At 36.5% G+C, this 24,369-nt stretch overlaps 1 protein-coding gene across 4 annotated transcripts in view; it reads right to left on the reverse strand.

Moving 5' to 3' along the window:
• GLRA3 (glycine receptor alpha 3) overlaps positions 1-24,369 on the reverse strand; it is a 195,014-nt gene that overhangs the window by 38,422 nt on the left and 132,223 nt on the right. For all 4 annotated transcript variants that reach the window (XM_054683497.2, XM_016952527.3, XM_003310573.7 and 1 more), the window contains exons 6-7: positions 20,418-20,555; positions 14,673-14,887 (exon numbers count right to left, since the gene is read on the reverse strand). In XM_054683497.2, coding sequence (XP_054539472.1) covers positions 14,673-14,887; positions 20,418-20,555 — 353 coding nt within the window. The remainder of the gene's footprint in view (positions 1-14,672; positions 14,888-20,417; positions 20,556-24,369) is intronic.

A 24,369-nucleotide genomic window follows, 5' to 3' on the forward strand; every position in this document is an offset into this window, starting at 1 on the left:
CTGGGAGAACAGAATGTCAGGCTGGGTTCAAACTAATTTGCCCTACTTCTTTGGACCCATTGCATAATTATCTTAAGGATCAACACCCTACATTTTGAGAACTTGCCTGTCTTTGTGCTGTTTATATCTTCTGTATTCTTTCCTCTTTCATCTTCAATATTTAGTGCAGCTATTTTTATGAAACGTTAGCCTGTGGGAATTTTGAACAGATTTAGATAGTAGTTTTAAAGGATAAGTGGTTCAACATTTGGGGGAAAGTTAGGGTGGCAGGAGTGGTAAATAAAGTAAGGAAAAAGCTCTTTCCTATCTTTCCCAGCAGGTTCTTCAGGTCTCAGGCTAGACTTTGCCCAAATCTGGTTCAGAATCTCATGGTACCTGTGCTAACTTGCTGTGTTACCCTAACACATTGCATTGGAATTGTTATTCCTTTTTTTTTTTTTTCTTTTTTTTTTTCCTGTTTGTAATGTGAACTCTTTGAGGGCAGATGACATCTCTGTTTTGGTCACCATCACATCAGCGTTTGTCACATGTACATATCTGCTGAGTGAATGGACAGATAAATGAAGGCATTAAATGGTAAACTACAGGCGTCAGGGGAGAAACTGAATCATAGATGACATATGGAGATTCACTTTCTGGAGCAATGCTTTCTTAATACCTTCAATTGGGTTGATTTTCTTTTTGAAAGAGTTTATTTCTTGACACTCGGAAGGGTGTCAACTTACATATGAAGCATTTCAACAGGGAAGCACACTGCATCTCCTCCTGCATTTTAAGTGTGACTTCTACTGATCAGAATCATCTCCACTGGGCAAAGAGCAGTGCATCTCACTTTATTCCAGTGCTGTATCAAATGTCCATCTGTTTGCAAGTATAGATTTAAATCTCATAAATTCTGTAATTCGGCCAGAAATTTCTGGCTGCTTCCAAATATATACAGTCCTGGAACAAGTAATATGGCTTTCAAAGATGCTGTCTCAAGCCACATTATTCCTGAACGAATATGACTCATAAAGTATGTGTGCATTCTTGAGCATCCTGAATCCATAATGACATGAACCACAGAAATTACATCAGAAATATAATTTCCAAATTAATTCAATGAGTGTTTTCAGTGACAACAAATATGTGGAAACATCATTTGTGCCTGTCAGGGTTCTGCTAATTGTTAACAGCTTAAAAGCATTGAGCCTAAAGGCCTACTTTCCTCATCATCTCTTCGACCCCCTTCACCAATTTCAAGTCTGTTTCTCCTCCTCCATTCTAGCTTCCCCGCCAAGTACAGCAAACACAGGACGTGGGAAGTTTGGAACTTTGGGGCTAGTAACTTTAAAATAAAGACAGCAGTTCTTACTTCAATGCATTCACAACACACTCATGACACACAGCACACTCCCCATGGATTCAGAGTCATTACCTTCTTTGCTCCCCCTCCTGTATGTCTCCCTTTTGGGCAGTATCATTCCAATCTTGACCACCTTCCCAAAAGACCCATTGTCCACTGGAATCCTAGTTCTATATTCTGGAAGAATCCCTCCTCGGTATAACTCTCTGAATACAAGTGTCTATGGAAATAAAATCTAAAGGTTTACTAATGAGGTGCACTGGTCAGGGGACCTTTGTCCCGGAAACCACTCCCAAGCCATCCTGCAGAAGAAAGCTTCCTTCTCAGGGGGTGCTCTTTCCATGGCTTCTGTGACCTGTGTTCTCTGGGTTTCCCTCCCTCCACTCCACCCCATCGGTTTTGTGGATTCTCTTTCTTTTCCTGAGCTGCTTAGGGAGATGGCCTGGGCCCTTTTCTATTCTCATTGGGACACGACTCACTAATCCATCGTATCTATCCCTATGGATTCAGTTCCTCTTCTGTGCTCATGATCCCCAAATCTCTATTTCCTGACTAAAGCCCCCTTTATCCAGGTTCTTCCTTCATGGCACTCTGACTGTCTCCCACTCCTCAAACTGAATTTGACTAAAAAGGAGTCAAGAATCTCTACCAGACTACCACCTCCCCCACCAAAACAAACAAACAAACAAAAAAACAACAGCAAATATGCACAGCTCCCCTCTCTTCTCATTAAGAGACTCCACTCTGCAGTTGTTCACCCCCAAATCTAGGAGGCTTCTCACTCTCTCTTTTCAAAGATTCAGCCCTGTTAATTATGTTTTCTTTCCATTTCTCAAGTTTATCAATTTCTGTCCTTCCTTATACTGCCATCACACTGATTGAAGCCACAGTGTGTCCTAGTCCCTCAGCGCTATCCTTGACACAACAGTTAGTGATTTTTAAATGCAAATCTGATTGCATTGCTTTAGGCTTACAGTTCTTCATTTGCTTTCTGTTAATTTAATGTTCAAAATCTGTTTTATGGGGTATAAAGCCCTTCAAAATTAGCCCTTCATAATAATTCATATTAACCCTTCACATAAAGACTAGCTTTCATTTTTGTTTTTTATTCAACATTTACTGAATGACGATGATGAACCCAAGTTCTGTTGTTAGGTGTTACAGGTATAGAGATGAGAAAGACAGACAAGCTCTATTATTAATGGAGCTTATACTCAAGTTAGAAAAACATACAATAAAAGCAAACACATACATAAGATAATTTAAAAGAAGTGTTGTAAAGAAAATTTGGGAGGGTAACGATATGAAAGACTGGGAGAAGGAGGCTATGTTAGATGGCAGTGGCCAGGGAAGACCTCCCTGTGGAAGGGATAATTACCACCTTATGCCAGTTTCTTAATTGCTTATTATGTAGTAGCTATATTTCCCTTCTTTTAGTTTTTGAAACCTGAAAGCAATTGACAAGCTCCACTCTGCCTCAGCTGCTTTGTATTTACTTTTTTTTTTTTTTTTTTTTTGCTATTACTTTGGACTGGAACCCTCCTTCTTTGGGTAACTGCTGTTCATCCTGTAGGTCTCAGCTTGTAAGCTACTTCTTCAGGGAAACTATCTTCAAATGCCCAGGCCAGAATAATGCATCTCAGCATCCCACTTCCACTTTTTTCAAAGGTTACTCATTACAACAATAATTATATTTATTTTTGTGGTAGATCCTGTAAGATGTCTGCTGGCTAGCACCACTTGAATGCCCCACCATCAGTTAATTACTCTATCCTGCAAGTTTTAAGTGCTTGCCACTTTCCAAAAACTTTGATTAGAAGGATGCAAAAATTAGTATGTCCATGAAGATTTGAAGATGAGATGTCTATCCTAATATGTTAACAAAATATGTATTGATAGCAAATACCAAATAACTCCATTGTATCATTGATTTCGTCTCACTGTACTGACATTATCCACTTATGTATCTTCTGCTTTTAGGCTGTTACATTCCATGAGCTAAGACAAAGGCCAGACCTTATGCATTTTTGTATCTCTAGGATGCAGCACAAGGTTCTTTATGGTAAAGGCTCTCAGTTGGGTTGACTTCTGTGTATTGACTTGTAATCACTGGCCATTTATTATTAGAGAAATAATTATATTAACTAATATTCCAGGAAATGCTCTTCATACAGTAGTGTCCATATGGTAACACTTAATCCCCACAACAATAGAGGGAATCATCCTTATTTTAAAGATGAGGAAACAGTTGCAGTGAAATAACTTGCTTAAGGCCACATTGCTACCAAGTTGCAAAACTAGGATTTGAATATAACTCATATGGTTCCAGAGCTTATGAACTTAACTACTATTCTATATCACCTAGTTATTAGGCTGCTTCCATTTAAGATACCACTGCAAATCAACAACTGTAAACAATGTAAATTGGAATTCCTCTCTGTATCTTAAAATTCCAGGCTCTATAAATTTCATCTGATATTTAAGAGTAATGTCAGCGCACAAAATACATACTGTAAGATCCTCCATATTTGCTAGCTTTGATCCTAAAATCTGACAGTCAACTTCCTAGTAGACAACGTATGAAAAGAAATGGTCATTATATTTACTAGATGAAAACAAACTAGTTGCCCATGCGAAGCAAAACTATTAAGATAAGAGAAATATTTTATCCTACGAAATACCATGTATGTCCCCCAGGAGTATTAAATATACTAAAGTTGTTTATGAGCCAGGAGACAGGAGGCTGTTGTTTACTTGCCATGTAACAATCCAGGAAGAGATCAGCTTGATAAATGATCAATAGAGTACACAAGCTAGGTTATTGCAAGGACTAGTCTTTTTCATTCTAAAAAAAGTTTTATAATTTAGGAAAAGGAATATAAGCACCATATGTTCTGTAGATTTCTTACACTTTTTTTCCCCAAGAAATTATGCAGTTTTTCTTTTTTGCAAAATTATCATTAGAAATAGAGAAAGCCTGCCTCTTGCATCTCAAATAAGAATATATATATATATATATATATATAAAATTGGATTTTATTGCTGTCAGTCATCTTGGTTATTAAACACAGAATCAAGTCACTTTGGCTCTGAGAAGCAGTCATGTTCAGGGAGCTTGCCTAACCATGAGATTTCTCCGTATCTACCCCTCCAGTGACATGAGGGGTTTGTCATAGGGAGGATTCAAGCTAGGATACAATGCAAGTAGCAAACAACCACAAAATTTCACTGGCTTGAAGAAACAAAGGTATATTTTGCTCTCATACTGCATGTCTACTTTGAGTCGAATGCTGACCCTGGAATGGTGTTGTCATTGCTATCCTCACTTGTAACACAGCAGCAGAGGAAAACCAAGTCGCTGGTGCTTCTCCCATTTGGTCATAAATGTTCCAGACTGGTAGTGGCACAGGTTGTTTCTGCTCAAAGTTCATTAGCCAGAACTACTCACAGTCAACCCTGATCACAAGAGCACTAGGAGACGTAATCCTACCACATGCCTAGAGGGGAAAGCGGCCTTCGTGGCACAGAGCATTATGATAACTCCAGAGAAAGTCAGGAGGGCGATTTCTATTTGTTCTTCTGAAACAAGAATCCTCATAAGCACAGAATTGAGGAACCTGTGGATTATGATCTGATCACTGTGATATCTTGAATAGCACATAAAGGCAGCTTTGTTAAAGAGAAAAACTCACTGCTTTATGGAAAGAAGCTGTCAATTAATTAGGGTATGACAAAGAATAAGAAATGTCCCCTGATTTTCAGCCAAAAATTTCATAAAACGATAGTGTCAGGTCCAAATTCAGTAATATGAATTGTAAAGAGGTACAAAAAAGTAGAGTCCAGGTAGTGCTTTGAAGCACTAACTTAACCTAAGACAGATAATCAATTCTCTAGATGCAGAGAGTAAAGACAGGCAGTCTGCAAGCCAAATTTATGTATGAGAATAAGTTTGTTTGGACTGCACAATATCTTAAAAAAGAAAAAGAATATGCTTCTAAGCATGGAATGCTCATCATCAGTTAACCATACTGCTCATCCCTCTTCCCTTCATTAATTATACCAGACCACTTTGTTCATTTATTTGTGCAACTGACCCCTGAAGTCATTTGACTTTGTGCTCTTTGATCCTGATATGGTTTGGATCTGTGCCCCCACCCAAAACTCATGTTGAATTGTAATACCTGGTGTTGGAGGTGGGGCTTGGTGGGAGGTAATTCCATCGTGGGGGTGGTTTCCAATGGTTTAGCACCATCCGTCTAGTGCTGTCTTGTGACAGAGTTCTCATGAGATCTGGTTGTTTAAAAGTGTGTGGCACCTTCCCTTTCAATCTTCTTCCTCCTGCTCCAGCCATGTAAGAAGTGCTTACTTCCCCTTCACCTTCCACTATGATTGTAAGTTTCCTGAGGCCCCCCAGAAGCAGAAGCCTGGAGAGCCCATAGAATCATGAGCCAATTAATCCTCTTTTCTTTATAAATTACCCAGTCTCAGGTAGTTCTTTATAGCAATGTGAAAAATGGACTCAAACAAGTCCAGAGAAATAGATGGCTTGCATATATCTCAGGTAATCCTTCATAACTAAGTTTACTTTTGCACGAACTTTTGATAGGATTATTGAATAGCAGTAATTTTGGATCATATTCCTTAACAAGTACATTGAGTGAGCTGTATTATAACTACGGCAGTATATGCTATGGTTGAGAGACCTGCCGAGATGTATGCCTTTACTTCAGTCCACATGGAGGTGGTCAAAAGGATTTTCCTGTGACCAATAAATTCCTGTTACAGCTTATAGACGACAATATATTAATGGGCAAAGATATATTTGATGTGGCTAGCTAAATTATAACCCAGATGACCATTAATCAATGGATTCTAGAAATAGAAATTTAAATGTATTTATAAACAGCATAGTTTAAACTTAAGAAAAAGAAATTGATTAAACCAGAACCTGGAGTTTGAATCACAAAATCTCATCTACACCTACATGTAGGAACTCTATAAGGTAAATTTCCAGGGATCCCTTAAGAGAGATAGTTTGTCAATTCTTTTCTCAATCCAAACTTGCTTTTTATTTGAGAAAAAAGTATAATAAAACATCACAGTGTATGCTTTTGATGAGCTAAAATAGCCCTTTGAATAGGGTAATTGGTTCTTCCTTTAATAACATTCAATCCTGGTGGATTGCCCTAGTTCCTCAGAAATGTCAAGTAAACTGTGATGAGTAATTTTGGCTGTGCGATGGGCAAGTGATTGAAGCCTACAGGTAACTGCTTTTTCTCTGAGATATGCTGAAAATGTCTCTGCTTGTGTTATGCCTTGTTTTCTGAGGTTTTAATTTCAGATCTCATTGACTATTCATTTAATCATTCATTTTTAAAATACAAATTTGTAGTACCCTTAATCCTACATTTCTCCTTAGTGCAAGAACATGTATAAGAATTTTACATTTTGTAACAGGAAAAAATAATATTAATCTCAAAAGCATTTCAAACTTCATTAAGACCTAAAGCCAGCGAGAAAGGAATCTGAACAAAAGAAAATAATAAATAATATTTTAAAGACAGGTGTTGAAGTGGAATGAAGCTGATACTGAAAAGGTAAAAGGAGGTAACTCAAGGACTACTTTCTCGGAGCATGAATAACTAGGCAATAAAACTTACGGCCCAGGATATTGTGAGTTTCGACATTCTGACATTTATTATCCTGGAGGGTGACTCACAACAGTCTTGCTGGTGGAATGTTCATGCTGATTATCATAGTCATAACCCTCAGTAAATGAATGATGCTTCTAACACAATATTTATTTTTCACATAAGGGATTTTTGTTTTGTTTTGTTTTTGTGAAAGGGTTTTGCTCTGTCACCCAGGCTGAAGTGCAGTGGTGTAATCATAACTCACTGCAGCCTCGAGTTCCTGGGCTCAAGCAATTCTCCTGCCTCAGCCTCCCAAGCAGCTAGGACTATGGGTGTGTGTTACCACACTTTGCTAATTAAAAAAAAAAAATGTGGAGACAAGAGTCTCACTATGTTTCTCAGGCTAGCCTTGAACTCCTGGCCTCAAGCGATCCTCCCACCTCAGCCTCCCAAAGTGCTGGGATTACAGGTGTGAGCCACTCACGTAATGGTTTTTACTTCATGAGATAAAATACAACAGAGAATCACATAATAACAAAACTTCATTGTTTCCAAAGAGGTGAATTTAACCAATACTTTCGTCACCAGACAAGGAAAGTACAACCAAAAAGACTAAAGAATTTTGAAAAGTCACAGTTATCTCTGACTCCCACTTCAGTAACTGGAGTTTTACCATCATTTTTTCTGTAGGATGTAGCTCTTTTTCTTATATTTAACACTGATGTGAAATTGTCAAATCTAGATGTCACTGAAAATGCTTCTTAGGTGCATGCAGTTAGACTTCCTGGTATTTCTTAATATATTACCTTTTTTTGATCTACTCAGGCTAAATTATAATTGTGACCTCTCTTTTCTTCATTTCTGTAGTGAAGGTTTTGTGCTTCTATAGCATCATTTTTATTGTAATCATATAAGTTCCTATTCCCTTTTCCTCTGGAGTTCAAGAGCTTCATTTAAAACTTCAAATAGGAATCATGGAGACAGATAAAGCCTGCAAAGGTGTTTGTTTTACTCTGATTTTGGGGCAAAGTGCTTTCTTTCACTGGCGAAGTGGTAGTTTTACATTCACTTTTATCTTTTGGGGACTCATGGTACGATTCTAGGATATATATGAACGTGGTGGATGACATTGTTTACGTAAAGTAGTCTCCAAATTGCATACATATCTTTGTTTTTAAACTTAGTTTGATGTCAAAGCTGTGGTATCATGCCATTTTAAAACAGTTTTAAAGTTTATGATTCGGCCATATACTTTTCCCTAGTTCTATCAGATTTAAGAATTTATGTAGCAGCCCTGTCTCTATCTCAAGTACAGAGAAAATGCTTGATAATCATTAATTTTTCAGCTTGATGGAATCTAATATTTCCAGTAAAGTAGGTCCTAAGTAGATCCTTGATGAAATCTAGTAAGTCTAGTAAAGGAGGTCCTAAGAAGAAATGTAGAACTAGAGATATCCATCAATTTCTATCCTTCTTATCATAGAATCCACCCATTTTTAGGACTTTTTTATTTACAAAACAGATAATTTTTTTTATCAGTAATAAAATTGGATGGTATTCATATACATTATATCTTGTGATAAGGGTATGAATAAATAATTATTTCATTTTCTGGGCCTTTTTTCTTTTTCCCCTTTTCCCTAAATTAGTGTGTATGGAATCATATTAGTTAGTACGATCCATGAACATTTAAAAAAATTAGTTGAATATATTGCTTATATCAAACATTGTATCATAAAGTTAAATTTATTACACATTCTGTCACAGTAATAAACTTAAAATGAACTCACTTGGATCATGTTTGTACTGAACTTGATTGAAGTAACATTAGTTAACTACATTTTCAGTAAATATTAAAATGTTATGTTTAAATGGTTTGGACCAAAATATTACTGACAATAATAACTATTAATTGCTATATTAATAGGAAAACCTGATTACTATGTAGCTCTCCTGACCCCATTACATTATCACTAACACAATGTACTCTCCTTTAAAATTTAAGGGTTTTTTTTTAGAAGAATAAGAATGCGTACTTGCTAATTAGCTATGAACACAACAGTGAATATAAATCCTTCATTTTTCTTCCCATTTCCTATCTTTTTATTGTAATCAACCACACATAGATATCTGTGTGCCAACACAATTGTGGTGTTCAAAAAATGTATCAGTTCAATTTATATTTTCTAATAGTTATAATCATTTTTAAAATTGGTGTTATGAAGAATGAAAACTTAATATAATATAAAAGCTATCCTCATTATTTTTCTTATTTTTTATTATTTTTTTGAGACAGAGTCTCATTCTGTCACCCAGGCTGGAGTGCAGTGGTGCAATCTCGGCTCACTGCAACCTCTGCCTCCCGGGTTTAAGTGATTCTGGTGCCTCAGCCTCTAGAGTAGCTGGGATTACAGATGCCCGCCACCACGCCCAGCTAATTTTTGTATTTTTTAGTAGAGACGGGGTTTTGCCTGTTGGCTAAGCTGTTCTCAAACTCCTAGCCTCAAGTGATCCACCCGCTTCTGCCTCCCAAAGTGCTGGGATTACAGATGTGAGCCACCGTGCCCAGACGCTATCTCTGAAAATGAGGACAGTTTCACAGAGAAATTGAAAGGGAAAAAATGAGTGGAATTGAGAAAGGGAAAAGGTTCTAAGTAATCATTGACCATAAACAGCTTTTGGTGCAGAATTTGCAATCTCCACAGGCTACCAGCTTCTGAGCTTCTGTAAAATATTCAATCAAAAAGCCATATTTGAAATTTCAAGGACTCATTATTTTTTAATGTTTAGTAGCTGTTTTCAATGAGATGGCCATAGTGATGGGAGCAGAGAAGTCCACATAGAATCTCCCTAGGATACTTCCCTATTTCTTTCCTTACCCTTCCTCCCCTCTTGTTTTTCTGAACATTTACTGACAAGCCAGAGTGTGGTCTAAGAAAGGAGACCGAAAACTTAAACAAATAATTTTCCCAAGGTAGATAAGATTATTTACAATTCTCTTTTTCTTTCTTCATCTCCAAGTCTTCCCTGTGGGTGGAGTGCACTCTTCCACCCTATCGACTTTCGGTTTGGCCATGAGACTTGTATAATTTGTGGAATGAGAACAGAAGCGACTGTGTGCCAATTCTGAGCACAAGCCTTGTGTGTTTCTGCTTGCCTTCTTGCTCTCCAGCACTCCTCCATGGAAAGACCATGTTACAGGTCCCTGCAGCCCCAGAATGAGGACACAGAGGGAGCAGATCTGAAACCCACTCCACAGCCTAGATCCAAGCCCACTTGAACAACCAATCTCAGGGCAAGCGCAGAAGAGATACAGGCACCTCACAGTCCTGTGAGCAAGAAGAAATGTTGTAAACCATTGAGATTCAGAAGTTGTTATGCAGGATAATTGCGATGTAACTGGATTATCAGCCCCAAGTGCCAAGAATCTCATAATATTAATATATTGTGTTAAGAGCTAGGGTTTGGATAAACTTGAATCTAGAGATTCCCCCACCCTGCCAAGTTTCTATCTGTGTATGTGAATGTGTGCGTTGTGTATAGTGTGTGTGCATGTGTGTGTGTGCATCTGTTTGACATGCTATGTTCAAAAGTCTCTGATATGATAATAAGTTGAAAAGACTAAAATAAGGTATGCATAGTGACACTTGTGTACTTCTGCAGATGATATGAAACATAAAACACACACCAGACCTGGTCCTTAGCCAGTCTCTATGAAACAGGATGAAAAAAAAATGATGAGGGTAGGTCTCTAATAGGAATTAATTGATTGTTGAAATCATAAAATAAAGGGTAAGGTGTATATAATATTGCTGTATAGCCAAGATTTCTCCAGAGTTCCCTAATGTGGATTGCTTCTAGTACTCAGAGTTTACAAATTAAAATTATATTTTGTCTCTTCTACTGATTTTCTCTATTCTTACCCATCCCCATACTTAATTCCTTCAGTGCCAAGGTCTTAACTGAATATTGAAATCAAATTTATACTAAAAATAATTGAATTATTATTACTATCCCCTCTTTCAACCCTGATGAAATGAATCCTCCTAAGAAGGAGGACTTTCCACATCTAAAAAAAGATTACAGAATGCTGAGATCTCAAAGAGTTTGGGAGTAAAGTTTTGGGGTGAGTGGGTCTTGCCTTTAACCGAACTGTCTAATATATTCTGTTTATGGGTAGGGATAGCCCCGGGAGGGGAACAGAGAGAGAAGATTTTCAGCTGGAGGAAGAGAGCCAAGCACAAATATATCTTCTTTCCCTGTCTTTCCAGGCTTTCTTCCACTAGAAAAATCACCTCTAGTCCACTTCCCAATTCATTTGTAGTTTACACCCTAAAGTCTGAGGGCTGGATGTCTTTGGTCAGAACTTTGGAAGTTCTTAGTTTTTGATAATTCCATGTGATTGTCTTGTAAATGTCTCCAAGTTAACATGTTTTAGAAAAGAACCCACAATTAACCTTTCCCCCAACCTTCCCTATTAGTAACTATCATCTCTACTTGCCTAGTTACTTACTTGAATGCTACCCTTGACTCCTGCATTTCCCTGAATTTTCCATGTTCAATTCATAAGCAAATCCTGTCTGTTTTACCTCCAAATATATTTTTTCAGAAACATTTACTTCTTTCTAAAGCCATCTGCTACTCTCTAGCTCTGTTGCTACCAATCTTGCCAGATCATCATCTGCTGTGGACTACAATAGCTTGCTTGGTAGACTCCTTGCTCCCACTCTGCCTCTTCTATCTGGTCTTCAAACAGAAGTCAGTGTAATTGCTCCCCTTATTAAAATTCATCAGTGGCCCATTGCTGCACCCAAATTAAACCCAATCATTACCAAGGCCTATGAAGTCTTCCTTGATAGGCCCCATGATCATTACCATCTTTTCTCACTCTGCCCCAAGCACACGGTGTAAGAAAGTGCTCCTAAAGTCACACAATCTTGAAAATTTTCTGGGAATAGAATGCATATATCACCTTCTTATGGCCACCTGATACAGACACTGCAAAAACGTAAAAGAGTACAAGTTTCAAGGAATCAATCACAGGAGTGTTCTTGCTTTGAGAGACTACATGCTTGAGTTATCATGACATTGTAGAGGCTGACGCAATAGAAAATATCAGAGAGGAATATCAGCTCTGTAGTTCTCTAGAAGCTGGCTAAAGTACATTCTTTGAGATTTCATTCTCTGAGTCTTACTTAAGCAATTTCTGAGCTCTTTCTTATCTTACAGGAGATGTATTGACACAGAGCCTAGACCAAATACTAGGCAAAGATCACAAAATTATGATTTATTGTTTCACTGTCCTATGTTTTATAGTCAATTTTCCTAAATGTAACTTTGTTTTCCTACTTCCTAGAAATTGTCAGTAGGTAAATTCTGGGTGTTTTAGTGGCAAGACTCTCAGACTTCTGAGGGTTCTTTTGTGAGATTGAGAACAAAAGATCTTAAGGTGCACGGTCTCACACATCTGTTTCTAAATGCAAGTTATAAAGCCCTCACCTCCTGTCTCTCTGGCCCAAAAAAGTCGCAGAATCAGAATTGTACTTTTAAAGAGATTTTCTACTCTTTTGAATGGTCTCATCCAATAGATTAATTCTTTTGTTTATCCTGGGTCCTTGGGGTCTGCCCTACTAAAATTGAATGTAAGTAATTAATTATGCCAAACCTCCTATTCCTGACTTATCTTGAATTCTAAGATGATACAGTCAACTTCTTTTAAGGTATCACTTTCTCAAACAATTCCTTTTGTGGGTCAGAGTCACACCTGTCATCACATTTTTAGATGTCATTGTCTCTATGATCAGAGAGACAGACTTTGTACACATGTATGTGTATAGTTGAACTCATGGCTGAAAATTTATTTCTTCTGTAAGTTCTTGTGGAAATTAAAGCCTTTTAAAAATGTCTCCTATTTCTTGAGAAAAAAAATATGAAGCAGTCCTAGACATTCTTCTTTTTTTTTAAGTTGTGCCTCCATTCTGTGTTTTTAATTTATTGCTTGCTTTATTTCTGCATCCTCTACTCACATTTCCATGCTCCCCCAATTCTACCTTACTCTCTGTATCTAAACGTCTTTCTGTTGTGCCTTGTAGAAGCCATAGATTCTCCTTTTTCTGACTGACAGCATACAGACAAATGAGCTTTCATTTCTGTTTAGCTCATGAAGATCAGTGAGTAAACTGACGATTTCCTTTACAAATTAACTATGAAATTTCCACTATTACCCAGAGCTCTTGCAACATTTATCCTTATGTAAATAAGCATTGAGTATTATTAGTTTACATTTATAAACAGATTTATAATTTTCACATGAAAAATATTTTAGAAAACACTAGTTGATGCGAACAATTTTGAAAATACAATTAATTGTTAATAAAAGTAGACATTATTAGGAAAGACAACCATTAACTTTTAGTGAGGCAGAGCATGTTAATATCATATTTTAATGATAAAATTCCTATTTTCAATTTTTATTTATATGGGCATTTCAATCGAATAAATTGAATCATAGAATGAATTAATAGAAAGGACTAAGGGAGCCATGACAATAGATTTATAATTTACTTGGTGTGGCAAGAAGATAGCATCAAATGCACACAAAAAAAGTTAATATGATTTTATTGCATTGAAGTACTTCATTTCAATGAAAGTAATAGTAAAGCTTCTTGGAAGCTATGCAGAATTACTTAATTTAGATGACAGAAACTTCTTAGACGTCATTTTAGGGGAAGAAAATAATTTTCTATTTCTATGCAGCTAAATAAATGAAAAGAGTTTTATTTCAGTATATCTTATGCAAAGCAATATTGGGTCTTTTACAAACCTCACAGAGGGAACAATTTTATTTTAATTCTGGCAGCTCAGCATGGATGAAAATCGTGGAATTAGATAAGGTCTCCTTCCTATTGACTTATGGTTACTTAAAAGCAAAAGGGAGAAAAAACACAAAAATAATATATACCATATTGGGCTCAGGGTGCAGCACTATGGGCACTCTGATAAAATACTTGTAGTATAATTGGTATATTTCTTCTGGAAATAAATTTGGCAATACATATCAATGCATACGGCTATCACTGCAGCAATTCTGTTTATAAGAATATATGCTAAGAACATAATACAAAATATGTGTAAAGCTATGTGTGTGTATGTGTTTGTGTCTATATATGGATATATATGTGTGTTTCCATAAAATATGTGTGTTTATAAATATAGATGATATGTGTGATATGTATAGACACAGGCACACACACATATACATATATATTCATATATATAACATTTATTATAGTATCAGTCCTAAGAGTGACTAAGTAAATTATGGCATATCCATACAATGGAGTACTATGCCACCATTTAAAATTACCATGTAGATTCAACTTAAATGTTTAATATATTTCTAAATATTTTAAAACCTATTGATACAAATAATTCCATAGTGTATAAGAGTATTATTGATATTTAAATAATTGGGAATATAACACAAAATGTGAATAGCAGATATCACTGGTTTGCAGAATTTTTTTCATTTATTTCTGTTTTACATGTTTTCTGCTTTGGTTATATATTACTTTAAAAACCAGTAATGCCATTGAAATGCCATTGAAAAATATCTGACCAAAGCTGACAATGATATCTTTGCAAGATTTATAAGTGTGTGTGCAAAGATGTGCATGCTCATTCAGTGCACTTACTTTTGGCAAGGAAGCTCGTGATCCTGAACTCTGTGTAGTCATCGTTAGCACAGTGGTTATCCCCAGAGCTACCCTGGCCGGTGCTGCATCCATGTTGATCCAGAACGAAACCCAGGATAGAATAACAATCAGGAGACTGGGAATGTACATCTGGATCAGATAGTATCCCATTTGTCGCTCCAGATGGAATCGCACTTCTATACACGTAAACTTTCCTAATTGGTGGTAAGGTAAATACAGCAATTAGTACATATAGGTCTTTGTTACGGCATCAAATATCACAATTTCTCTCTTTTTTTTGAGACAGGGTCTCACTCTGTCCCCCAGGCTGGAGTGAAGTGGCATGATCTCAGCTCACTGTAGCCTGCGCCTCCTGGATTCAAGAGTTTCTCCTGCCTCAGCCTCCCAAGTAGCTGGGATTACAGGCATGCACCACCAAGCCTGGCTAATTTTTTTTTTTTTTTTTTTTGTAGAGATGTGGTTTCACCATGTTGGCCAGGCTGGTGTTGAATTCCTGACCTCAGGTAATCTGCCCACCTCAGCCTCCCAAAGTGTTGGGATTACAGGTGTGAGCCACTGCTCCCGGCCTCACAATTTCATTTTGATAAGGATTCTGTTATAAAACTTTCCATGACAATGAAAAGAGTCTCATATTGATTCTTGAAAAAATATTTTTCACTGTTAGCATCAAGAAGCAATGTAGTAAAGAGAGCGTACTCTTTTAGGAAATAGTAGGAAACTTTATTACTTCCGACTTGAAAAGTGCTTTACACTTGTCAAGATATCCAAAGATTTATTATTTCACTTGATTACGACAATTGCTTCTGAGGCAGACAGGAGAAATATATACTTATTATATAAAGATCTTCTTTACTCATAGACTGTTTCTGGTGTTTTGAGTGCTTCTTTAGAGCCAGGTGCTATTTGTTGCAGAAGCCTTTCCATTTTCTTTAAAGTAAGTGCTAGAGGATAAATACAATTGAACACGAATTATTCCTTGAATAATAAAGCAAACAAATAGGAAAATATGTGTTATTTCCCATTAATAAATTTGAAAATAACTTAAAAACACATTAAAAACAACGGGATCCATTTGTACTATACACTTATGCTTTTATGTCTCTATTATTTACCTCTATTTTGGTAAGCAATACATAGAGGAGTAAATGATGGTTTAATAAACATTAAGTCGATATTTTTTGCTTGTGTCCTGGTTCTACTCCCTACTCTATTGATATTGATTTATACTACTCTATGTTATCTCTCCTTTATAAAAATTGTTCTTCTAAATCACCCAGTTCTTGGTTTAATTGTTTTTATTTGAGTTATTTTAAGAAGGATGAGGTCAGAAAGTTAACATTCTGCTCTTTAAGTAACATTCTGTTACTTATGATGAAAGAAAGATGTTAAAGAGCAATTGCTGTCCTATTGCTAGGTAGGGCTCAGTGCAAAGCTTCTGGTCATGTGACTTGGGCCGTGCGTGATTGCACAGGTGATGCACGGGCACTATATCTGGATGAACCCATGCATGTGTTTCCAGAGCTTAAGTCTCAACAAAAGTTCATAAAGTCCAGAAAATGTGGATTCCACTCTTAAGTGAATAGTAATCAGAAACATATGTGCAAACCATACATGATCCTTTTATTGATTTATCAAATATATACAAAATGCCTAAAGATTCCTGAAATATATGAAAATACTTTAGATTTTAAAGTGCTATTAAATATAAAGATTTAAATTTTGCTATGAGAAATAATGAAATGGAATAAAACAAGAATAACTGAAACATATTTATAATATCAGTTAAATAACTCACTAAGTAATCCCATAGCATAATTAGTAACAAATACTAACCATTCAGATACTTTGTATAAATTCTCTAAATTTCAGGTGATTCTCAAGGAAAAAAATAAGCTCCACTGTGTTTTTATTTAAAAAGAGTGTTTTTCAAAGTTCAAAATCACTAATCATCAGAAAAATGCAAATCAAAACCACAATAAGTGCAATCCTAGCACTTTGGGAGGCCGAGGTGGGAGAATCATGAGGTCAGGAGATGGAGACCAACCTGGCTAACCCGGTGCAACCCCGTCTCTACTAAAAATACAAAAAATTAGCCAGTCGTGGTGGTGGGCGCCTGTAGTCCCAGCTACTCAGGGGGCTGAGGCAGGAGAATGGTGTGAACCTGCTTGCAGTGAGCAGAGATCTTGCCACTACATTCCAGCCTGGGTGACAGAGTGAGACTCCAACTCAAAAAAACAAAACAAAACAAAACAAAATAAGATATTATCTCACCCCAATGAAATAACTATTATCAAAAAGGCAGAAAATAACAAATGCTGATGAGGAAGCAGAGAAAGGGGAACACTTGTACACCATTGGTGGGAATACAGATTAGTCCAGCTACCGGAGAAAAGAGTATAGGAGTTCCTTTAAAAAGTAAAAATAAAGGTACCATACGGACTACTGGCTATATATCCAAAAGAAAGAAAATCAGTGTATTGAAGAGATACATATTTGTTGAAGCCCTATTCACAATAGCTAAGATAAGGAACCAACCCAAGTGTCCCTCAGTGGAAGAATGGATAAAGAAAATGTAGTGTATATACACAATGGAATATTATTCAAACAAAAAAGAATGAAATTCTATCATTTGTAGCAACATGGATAGAACTAGATGAAACAAGCCAGGCATAGAAAGACAATATCACATATTATTATTCACATGTGGGAGCTAAAATAATTGACTTCATGGTTGTAGTAAAGCAAATAGTGGTTTCGAGAGGCTGAGAAGAAGGCAGGCGAAGAGGTTGGTGAGTGGGTTTAAAAATACACTTAGAATGAATAAATTCTAGTGTTCAATAGCATAATGGGGATAATTACAGTTAACAATACTTTATTGTACATTTCAAAATAGAAAGAAGAAAAGATTTGGAATGTTCCCAACACAAAGAATTGATAAATCTATGAGGTGATAGATGTCCCAATTACCCAGATTTGATCATTACAGATTTTATGTTTGTATCAAAATATCACATGTACCTCCAAAAACATGTACAGCTATTATGTATCTATAAAAATTAAAAAATGTTTTTATAATATTGCTGGGAAAGAAAATAAAGGGATACACACATGAACACAAATATACACCATTGCTTGTACATAAATAAATATACTCAGTATATGTGGATCTGATGAGATAAAAGAACAAGTTGGACAAAAAAATCTATCACTTATGCATGGCAGCAGACCCCAGAAATACAGCGATCAACAGAATAAATATAATACAAACTTACGGCAATGAAAGAAACATGCAAAAAATAAGTAAACATAAAATTGAATGATATAATTTCAGAAGGTGAAAGCAGAGTTTGGGCATTTAACACATATTGTTACATATGGATGTTTCAAGAGTTTGCATTTGAATAACCCTGAAGAAAGTGGGAGTATTAGGCTTGGAACAATTTCAGGAAGAACTTTACATGCAGAAGGAAGAGCAAGAGCAAAGGCCCTGAGACAGACAGAGACGAGTTTGGTGTATATAAGCAAGCAAGTCATTGTGGCAGGGTATTACGGAGCAAGGGGAAGAGAGGTAAAAGATTTTGGAGAAATTATTAGAAGGAGACAGATCATAGGATGCTGTAACACATAACTAATAAATACTTCAGAATAGTGAAAATAAAACTGAATAAATCCTCTAATTTTGTGCAATTAATTTGTGTATGAAAACATTTTTAACTTAAGTATATTTCATTTTCTGGGGGGAAAGGGTATTTTATAAATGTGGTTCTTAGGTAACCTACTATTGTTGTTTGTTGTATTTTCACAAGCAACATAAAAGGTATATGTGGTATCTAGGCCTATTATTGGAAAACAAAAGATTCTTGTGCGTTGTAAAAGCAAATATGAAATGGAGTCTGGGATCTGAAGCAAATTAACCACATACTTGAATGAGGACTCTATGAGATGCTTTTATTTTCTACATAATTTGGGCACGTTATTTTGCTTCTGGACAGTACAGTGCTTCTAGAATGTAAAGTTGTAAGATCTCTACGATACCACCCAAGATGTCCCATTCCTTGCTTATAGTAGGCATTCATAAATGTAAGTTCTTTTCCTTTAAGCTGTAATAGCTCATTTGATAACTCAAGGAAGTATGCAAACTTACTTTACACTAAGGAAGTGTCTTGAGACCCTCTATCATAAAAATTCATCCCTAATTGATGTTTATAACTTCACCTCTTGTTCTGGGTTAAATGATATCTCCCTAAGATTCATGTCCACCCAGAACGTGTGAATGTGAACTGACTTGAAAATAAAGTATTTGCAGATACAATCAAGTTAAAATGAAATTGTCCTGGATAAGAGGGGGTCCCAAATCCAACATTACTGAGGTCCTTATAGAAAGAGGGAAATTTGGACACGGAAACACAGACACACAGGGGAATCCCATGTGACTCTGGAGGCAGAGACTGAAATGATGCATCTGCAAGCTGAGAAACAAGGTTTTCCAGAAATAGGTAGTCAGGAGGAGACAGGGAAAAACTCTTCCCTAAAGCTTTGAGGGAAAGCATGGCCCTGCTGACACCTTGAATTTTGGACTCCTACCCTCCAGAACTGTGAGAGAACACATTTCTCTTGTTTTAAGTCACCGTTTGTGATAGGTTATTATGGCAGCCCTAGAAAACTAATATACCTCCCTAAGCCAACTCTAGGGGATTTTTAGCATCTGTCTAAGGGAACTGAGCAAGGACAGTGCTATTGACTTGCCTGCTCTTTATCTTTGTGTTGAGATGTTAAACTTGAACTCCCTAATAAGTTAGATATCAGCTTCATCTCTGAGTTAAAAGGAAAATGGTAGTGACTTTTTGATCCGATATTGTGAATTTGCTAAGGAGATAAGAGAGACTAGGGACTTCGTATAGTGAAAGTTCACAGCACAGTTCTGGAAAATGCTGAGTCCACGATGAATCATAGTTACTGTAATGAAATGATAAGAACAGAAGCTGATGCTAGTGGGAGGTCATGTACTCACCACAATGGAGTGATGCCTCAATCATGGGCTGTTTAATGGCATTCAGAGAATTCCATTACTTTCTAACTGTATGTATACATTCTAACTGTATACATTCTAACTGTATAGTTAGAATACGTCTTATGGAAATAGCCCACGTTAGTTAAAGCAACTGAACAGAATTTGCCGATGTACAAATATCACATTGAGTCTCTCAATTCTTAGTGTTGAGAACTATATCTGATATTTATCTCAAGTGTCTTAGTGTGAATAGTAGGTGCTTAGGTAAAAATACACTGAAATGCATGAAAATATGACAAACGGAAAAATTAGGCAACAAAGCTTTTTTCTTTTTTAAAAAAAGCAATTTTTAAAAAAATGTTCTTAACAGATACAGTGTTTACTGCCCAAGAATGGTTAAAAACACATTTTATTGTTCACAGAAATTAAAGGAATAGTTTTGGAAACATTATTACTATGTAATTATGAGCTTTTCATTAAAAATTATTTAAAGATAATTGAACACCAAGCATTACTTTGGTCTCATACAGACCAATTATTTAACAATATGCAATGAATCAAAGTATTCATAGGTTTCAAATGCATCCATTTTCTGCTATATAAGAAAAACATTGATCTATGAACAGTTAAATAACTTAGCATTATAATGAAGAAACATCTGGATATCATAAAACCACAAGTAGTAAGTGTAAAGAACACTACTCAACCCCTACCTGTATTGTAATGTTTAGTGCAGTATCGTAAATCTTTTTCTTCTTTCAACAGAAACTGGGGCAAAGTGAGTCCTTCTGCCACTTGTACGGGTGCCTCATCTTGCCATTCAAAAATGAGATCATTCATTGTGTACCCAACTAGGCAAAACATAATAAAAATATGAATAGTCTAAAAAGGGCATTCAAAGAAAAGAAATGCAAATTACTTTATAGTCACATAGGATGAGAAGACCAAACAGTGTCATCTTATAGTAACTCTGTGGATGGAGCTATTCATTGCCCAATTCCATTTCATAAATGTCTATTGAAGTCTATTCATGTGGAACTCCCACCAAATAATATGAGAAAACAAAGTGTACTCATTAAAAGTATACCATGGCATGTCAAAACTTGAAGGGACATGCATATACATTCTTTCCTTGGGATGGGTAGCTACTAGATTAATTTTGTAATTTTCATTTTGATTTCATTCCATCTGGTTTCTCCTTACTTTCTTTCAAATTATTCAGGACTTTCTCAACAAAAACTGAAATTGTCACTCGTTAGAAAATGACTTTTTTTTTTTTGAGACGGAGTCTCACTCTGTCACCCAGGCTGGAGTGCAGTGGTGTGATCTCAGCTCACCGCAACCTCAGCCTCCTGGGTTCAAGTGATTCTTGTGCCTCAGCCTCCCGAGTAGCTGGGACTACAGGCATATGCCACCATGCCCTGCTAACTTTTGTATTTTTAGTAGAGATGGGGTTTTACCATATTGGCCAGGCTGGTCTCAAACTCCTGACCTCATGATCTGCCTGCCTTGGCCTCCCAAAGTGCTGGGATTACAGGCATCAGCCACCGCGCCCAGACAGAAAAATGACTTAAACTTAGTGTAAGAATAAATGTCAGAAATCTCTTAATTATATACAGATTGCTCAAGGATTTAGGCATGTTAATTTTACTTCTGCTGTGTTTTGAATCTCTCCAGAGTTGCATGTAGATAGCATTTATTTCTGTGCACTTAAACCCATTTAGAAAATATCTACAAAGCAAAAATGGAGAGGAAATAGAAATTTATTTTTTCATGAAGATTTTGATACACATTTCATCATTTAATGATTCACCAATTTCTTAGATTAATTTGAATTAAGCACTTAATTCAAAGAGAGGGTAGCATTCATTATTGATATATATGGGCTTTTAAAAATTCCATCCTTTATAAATAGTCAAGGTTTGGGCCAGACACATTATATTTTTATCATGGAAAAATTTCAACTCCTTAAGCCATAATGTTGAATAGAATTGGAGTATTTTCTTTAGAATTTCTTGAACAGGCAAATGAAAGCTTATTATAGAACTCATGTATTTTCTTTTCTCTTTGGAACATCTACACCAGTATATTGCTGGCAGCTATTGTATTTTTTAAAAAAGTATATTTTCACTACCATAAAGGATTCTCTTTTTCCCCCTCATGAAAATAAATAACAACTTGGGGTTAAAAAAAAAGAAAAAGAAAATGACTTAAACTATAACATTTGTGGGGGAAAAGTACTACCACATAATGCCTCCTTGATTTAATCGTTAAACATGGGACAGTTTGTGGAAGTGGAAACCCTTGCACATAATATCAGGGAATTCAGGATAGAATTGATTAATGGATTTTGTAATAGGTCAGCAGCCTTTAGTAAACTAAAATTTCATATTTCTATATGGGAGGTATCTAAGAACTGCAGATTTTTATCTTCTCCTTCCCCCTGAGTGAGAAGCTATTGAAATGTATGTTTAAAGACTACTGCAGAAAATGAGTCAAAAGTGAATGAGACCTGTGAGGCAGAATTGTTGTTACTTTGATCAATGAGTTTCTTGATGCACAATTACCATGGAGGTAGAGAGAGGAGGCACGGTGTGGCCTCTGAACCAAGTCAAATGGTCGGTATGTTAAAAGCGCTTGGGCGCAGCGTCTCACATCTGTAATACCAGCACTTTGGAAGGCCGAGGTGGGCCGATCAGCTGAAGTCAGGAGTTTGAGACCAGCCTGGCCAACATGGTGAAAGCCCGTTTCTACTAAAAAACACAAAAATTAGCCAGGCGTGGTGGTGGGCACCTCTAATCCCAGCTGCTTGGGAGACTGAGGCAGGAGAATCATTTGAACCTGGGAGGCGGAGGTTGTAGTGAGGTGATATCGACCATTGCACTCCAGCCTGGGCAACAGTGTAAGACCCTGTCTCAAAAAACAAAACAAAACAAAGCAAAAAAAACAAAAACAGAAGCTCCAGGTCTGTGAAGCAGCACAGAAGGGAAATGGTCCCAAACAAATTCTCCTGGAAACAAGCTTGTATTGTAGAGAAGAGGCTATGTGAGTGACTGGAAACAACTGGCATGGAGCAGGTTAAGCTGAATAGAACATTGAGTAGGGAAAGGAACTGATCACCTTCCACCCTCCCCAATACCTGGGAAAAACTCTCCCAGACACAGTGAAATCTGCTCCAGCTGTGGTGGTAGTGACCGGAGCCAGATGCCCTACCACACTTGACCCCTAGGTATACCTCACACCGTCCACTCTACAGGCAGTGGAGATGGTAGTAGCAAGAGCATCAGTAACCAGATCTCTTTAGACTGTATGGGATTCTGCTTCTGAAGTTTTCAGCAGAAGTATCATCAGTGTGACGGCTCATTATGGAGCAAGCGCTATTTGGTAGAGTTTGTGAAAGTCATTGAGATTGAAGGAAGTGCGCATCTACATCTGAATTTTGACTCCGGAACAGATGTGGGAACCTGAAGGACTGTCCCCTAGGCTGATGGATTTAACACAGCAGGGACTTAATACCTGCTTATACTAGAATACGTTTCATTGACCCCTGCAATTAATAATGATTTGATTGGTAATAATAGAAAGCTTTTACTTTCATTCATAAATCCTTTAATATGTCCATTATAAATACCATTTTACCGAGAAAGTAGATGCACATTTCTCAATGATTTAAGGATAGTAAAATAGGCACCAATTCTACCTTCTGCCAGATAAGACATGTTTCTCATTCTTCCACACCTATAATCACTGAAGACAAAATATATGAGATTGTGTCCCAATTTAGGCAGATGAATGGAAAAATGACCTGAAACTTCAATTTGTTTTTATATTCTAAATTTTTCTCAAGATGTTCTGTGAAATGAAACTAGCTTTATGAAATTCCTTCAAAGACAAGCTTTATTTAGTGGCTAATACAATTTATAGACAGTATATGTATCTTGCTTTTGTTCAAATAGTCATCCACATTAGTTTAGGTATGTGTATTTCATAGTCATACTATTCTACTTCACTATGGTTCAAAAAATACTTAAGTTTGAAACCAGAAGGAAAATAGTAAGAGGCCATGGTTGGGGGCAATTCCTTTATTTGAGTAACTTACTGATTGTTAATGATAACAACTAAGTGGTAATATTGTCTTAATAAACTCTCAAACATAATTTTAAAAAATCAATACTTTTTTACACAATTCAAAATGTTTTAAGATCCTTATGCTTTTGGTTGGTAGATCTTTATACAAGTCTGAGAATGTTAAAGAGAACAGACTGGTTAATGAGATCAAGCTTGTGAGCTGAATTACCTGATACCACAATAAGCTTCCCAATGAAAACTAATTTATTCAGGGAACAGACATTAACCCTAACTTCAGTCAACAATCTCATATGGTAGCTACAATAAAACATGTAAACCAATGGCTCAGTGCAACCAAATGCTTGTTTTATCAAATAGTTATTTATTGAGTACCAACTGTATGGAAGATGTCCTGCTAGGCTCCAGGCAATGTGAGATATTATTGCCGAGTAAAGAGTAAGTGGCACGAGACAGGCAGAAACTGCTGTGTGCATTTAGCGCAGGGTTCTGTGATATCTACCTAGGCCTCATTTGAGCTGGATCTTGAAAACAAGGCAGGGGCTGCATATAAAGTATGCAAAAGAAGGTGAGGCACTT

The sequence above is a fragment of the Pan troglodytes genome, chromosome 3 (genome assembly GCF_028858775.2).
Source record: "Pan troglodytes isolate AG18354 chromosome 3, NHGRI_mPanTro3-v2.0_pri, whole genome shotgun sequence".
Classification (NCBI taxonomy): Eukaryota; Metazoa; Chordata; class Mammalia; order Primates; family Hominidae; genus Pan; species Pan troglodytes.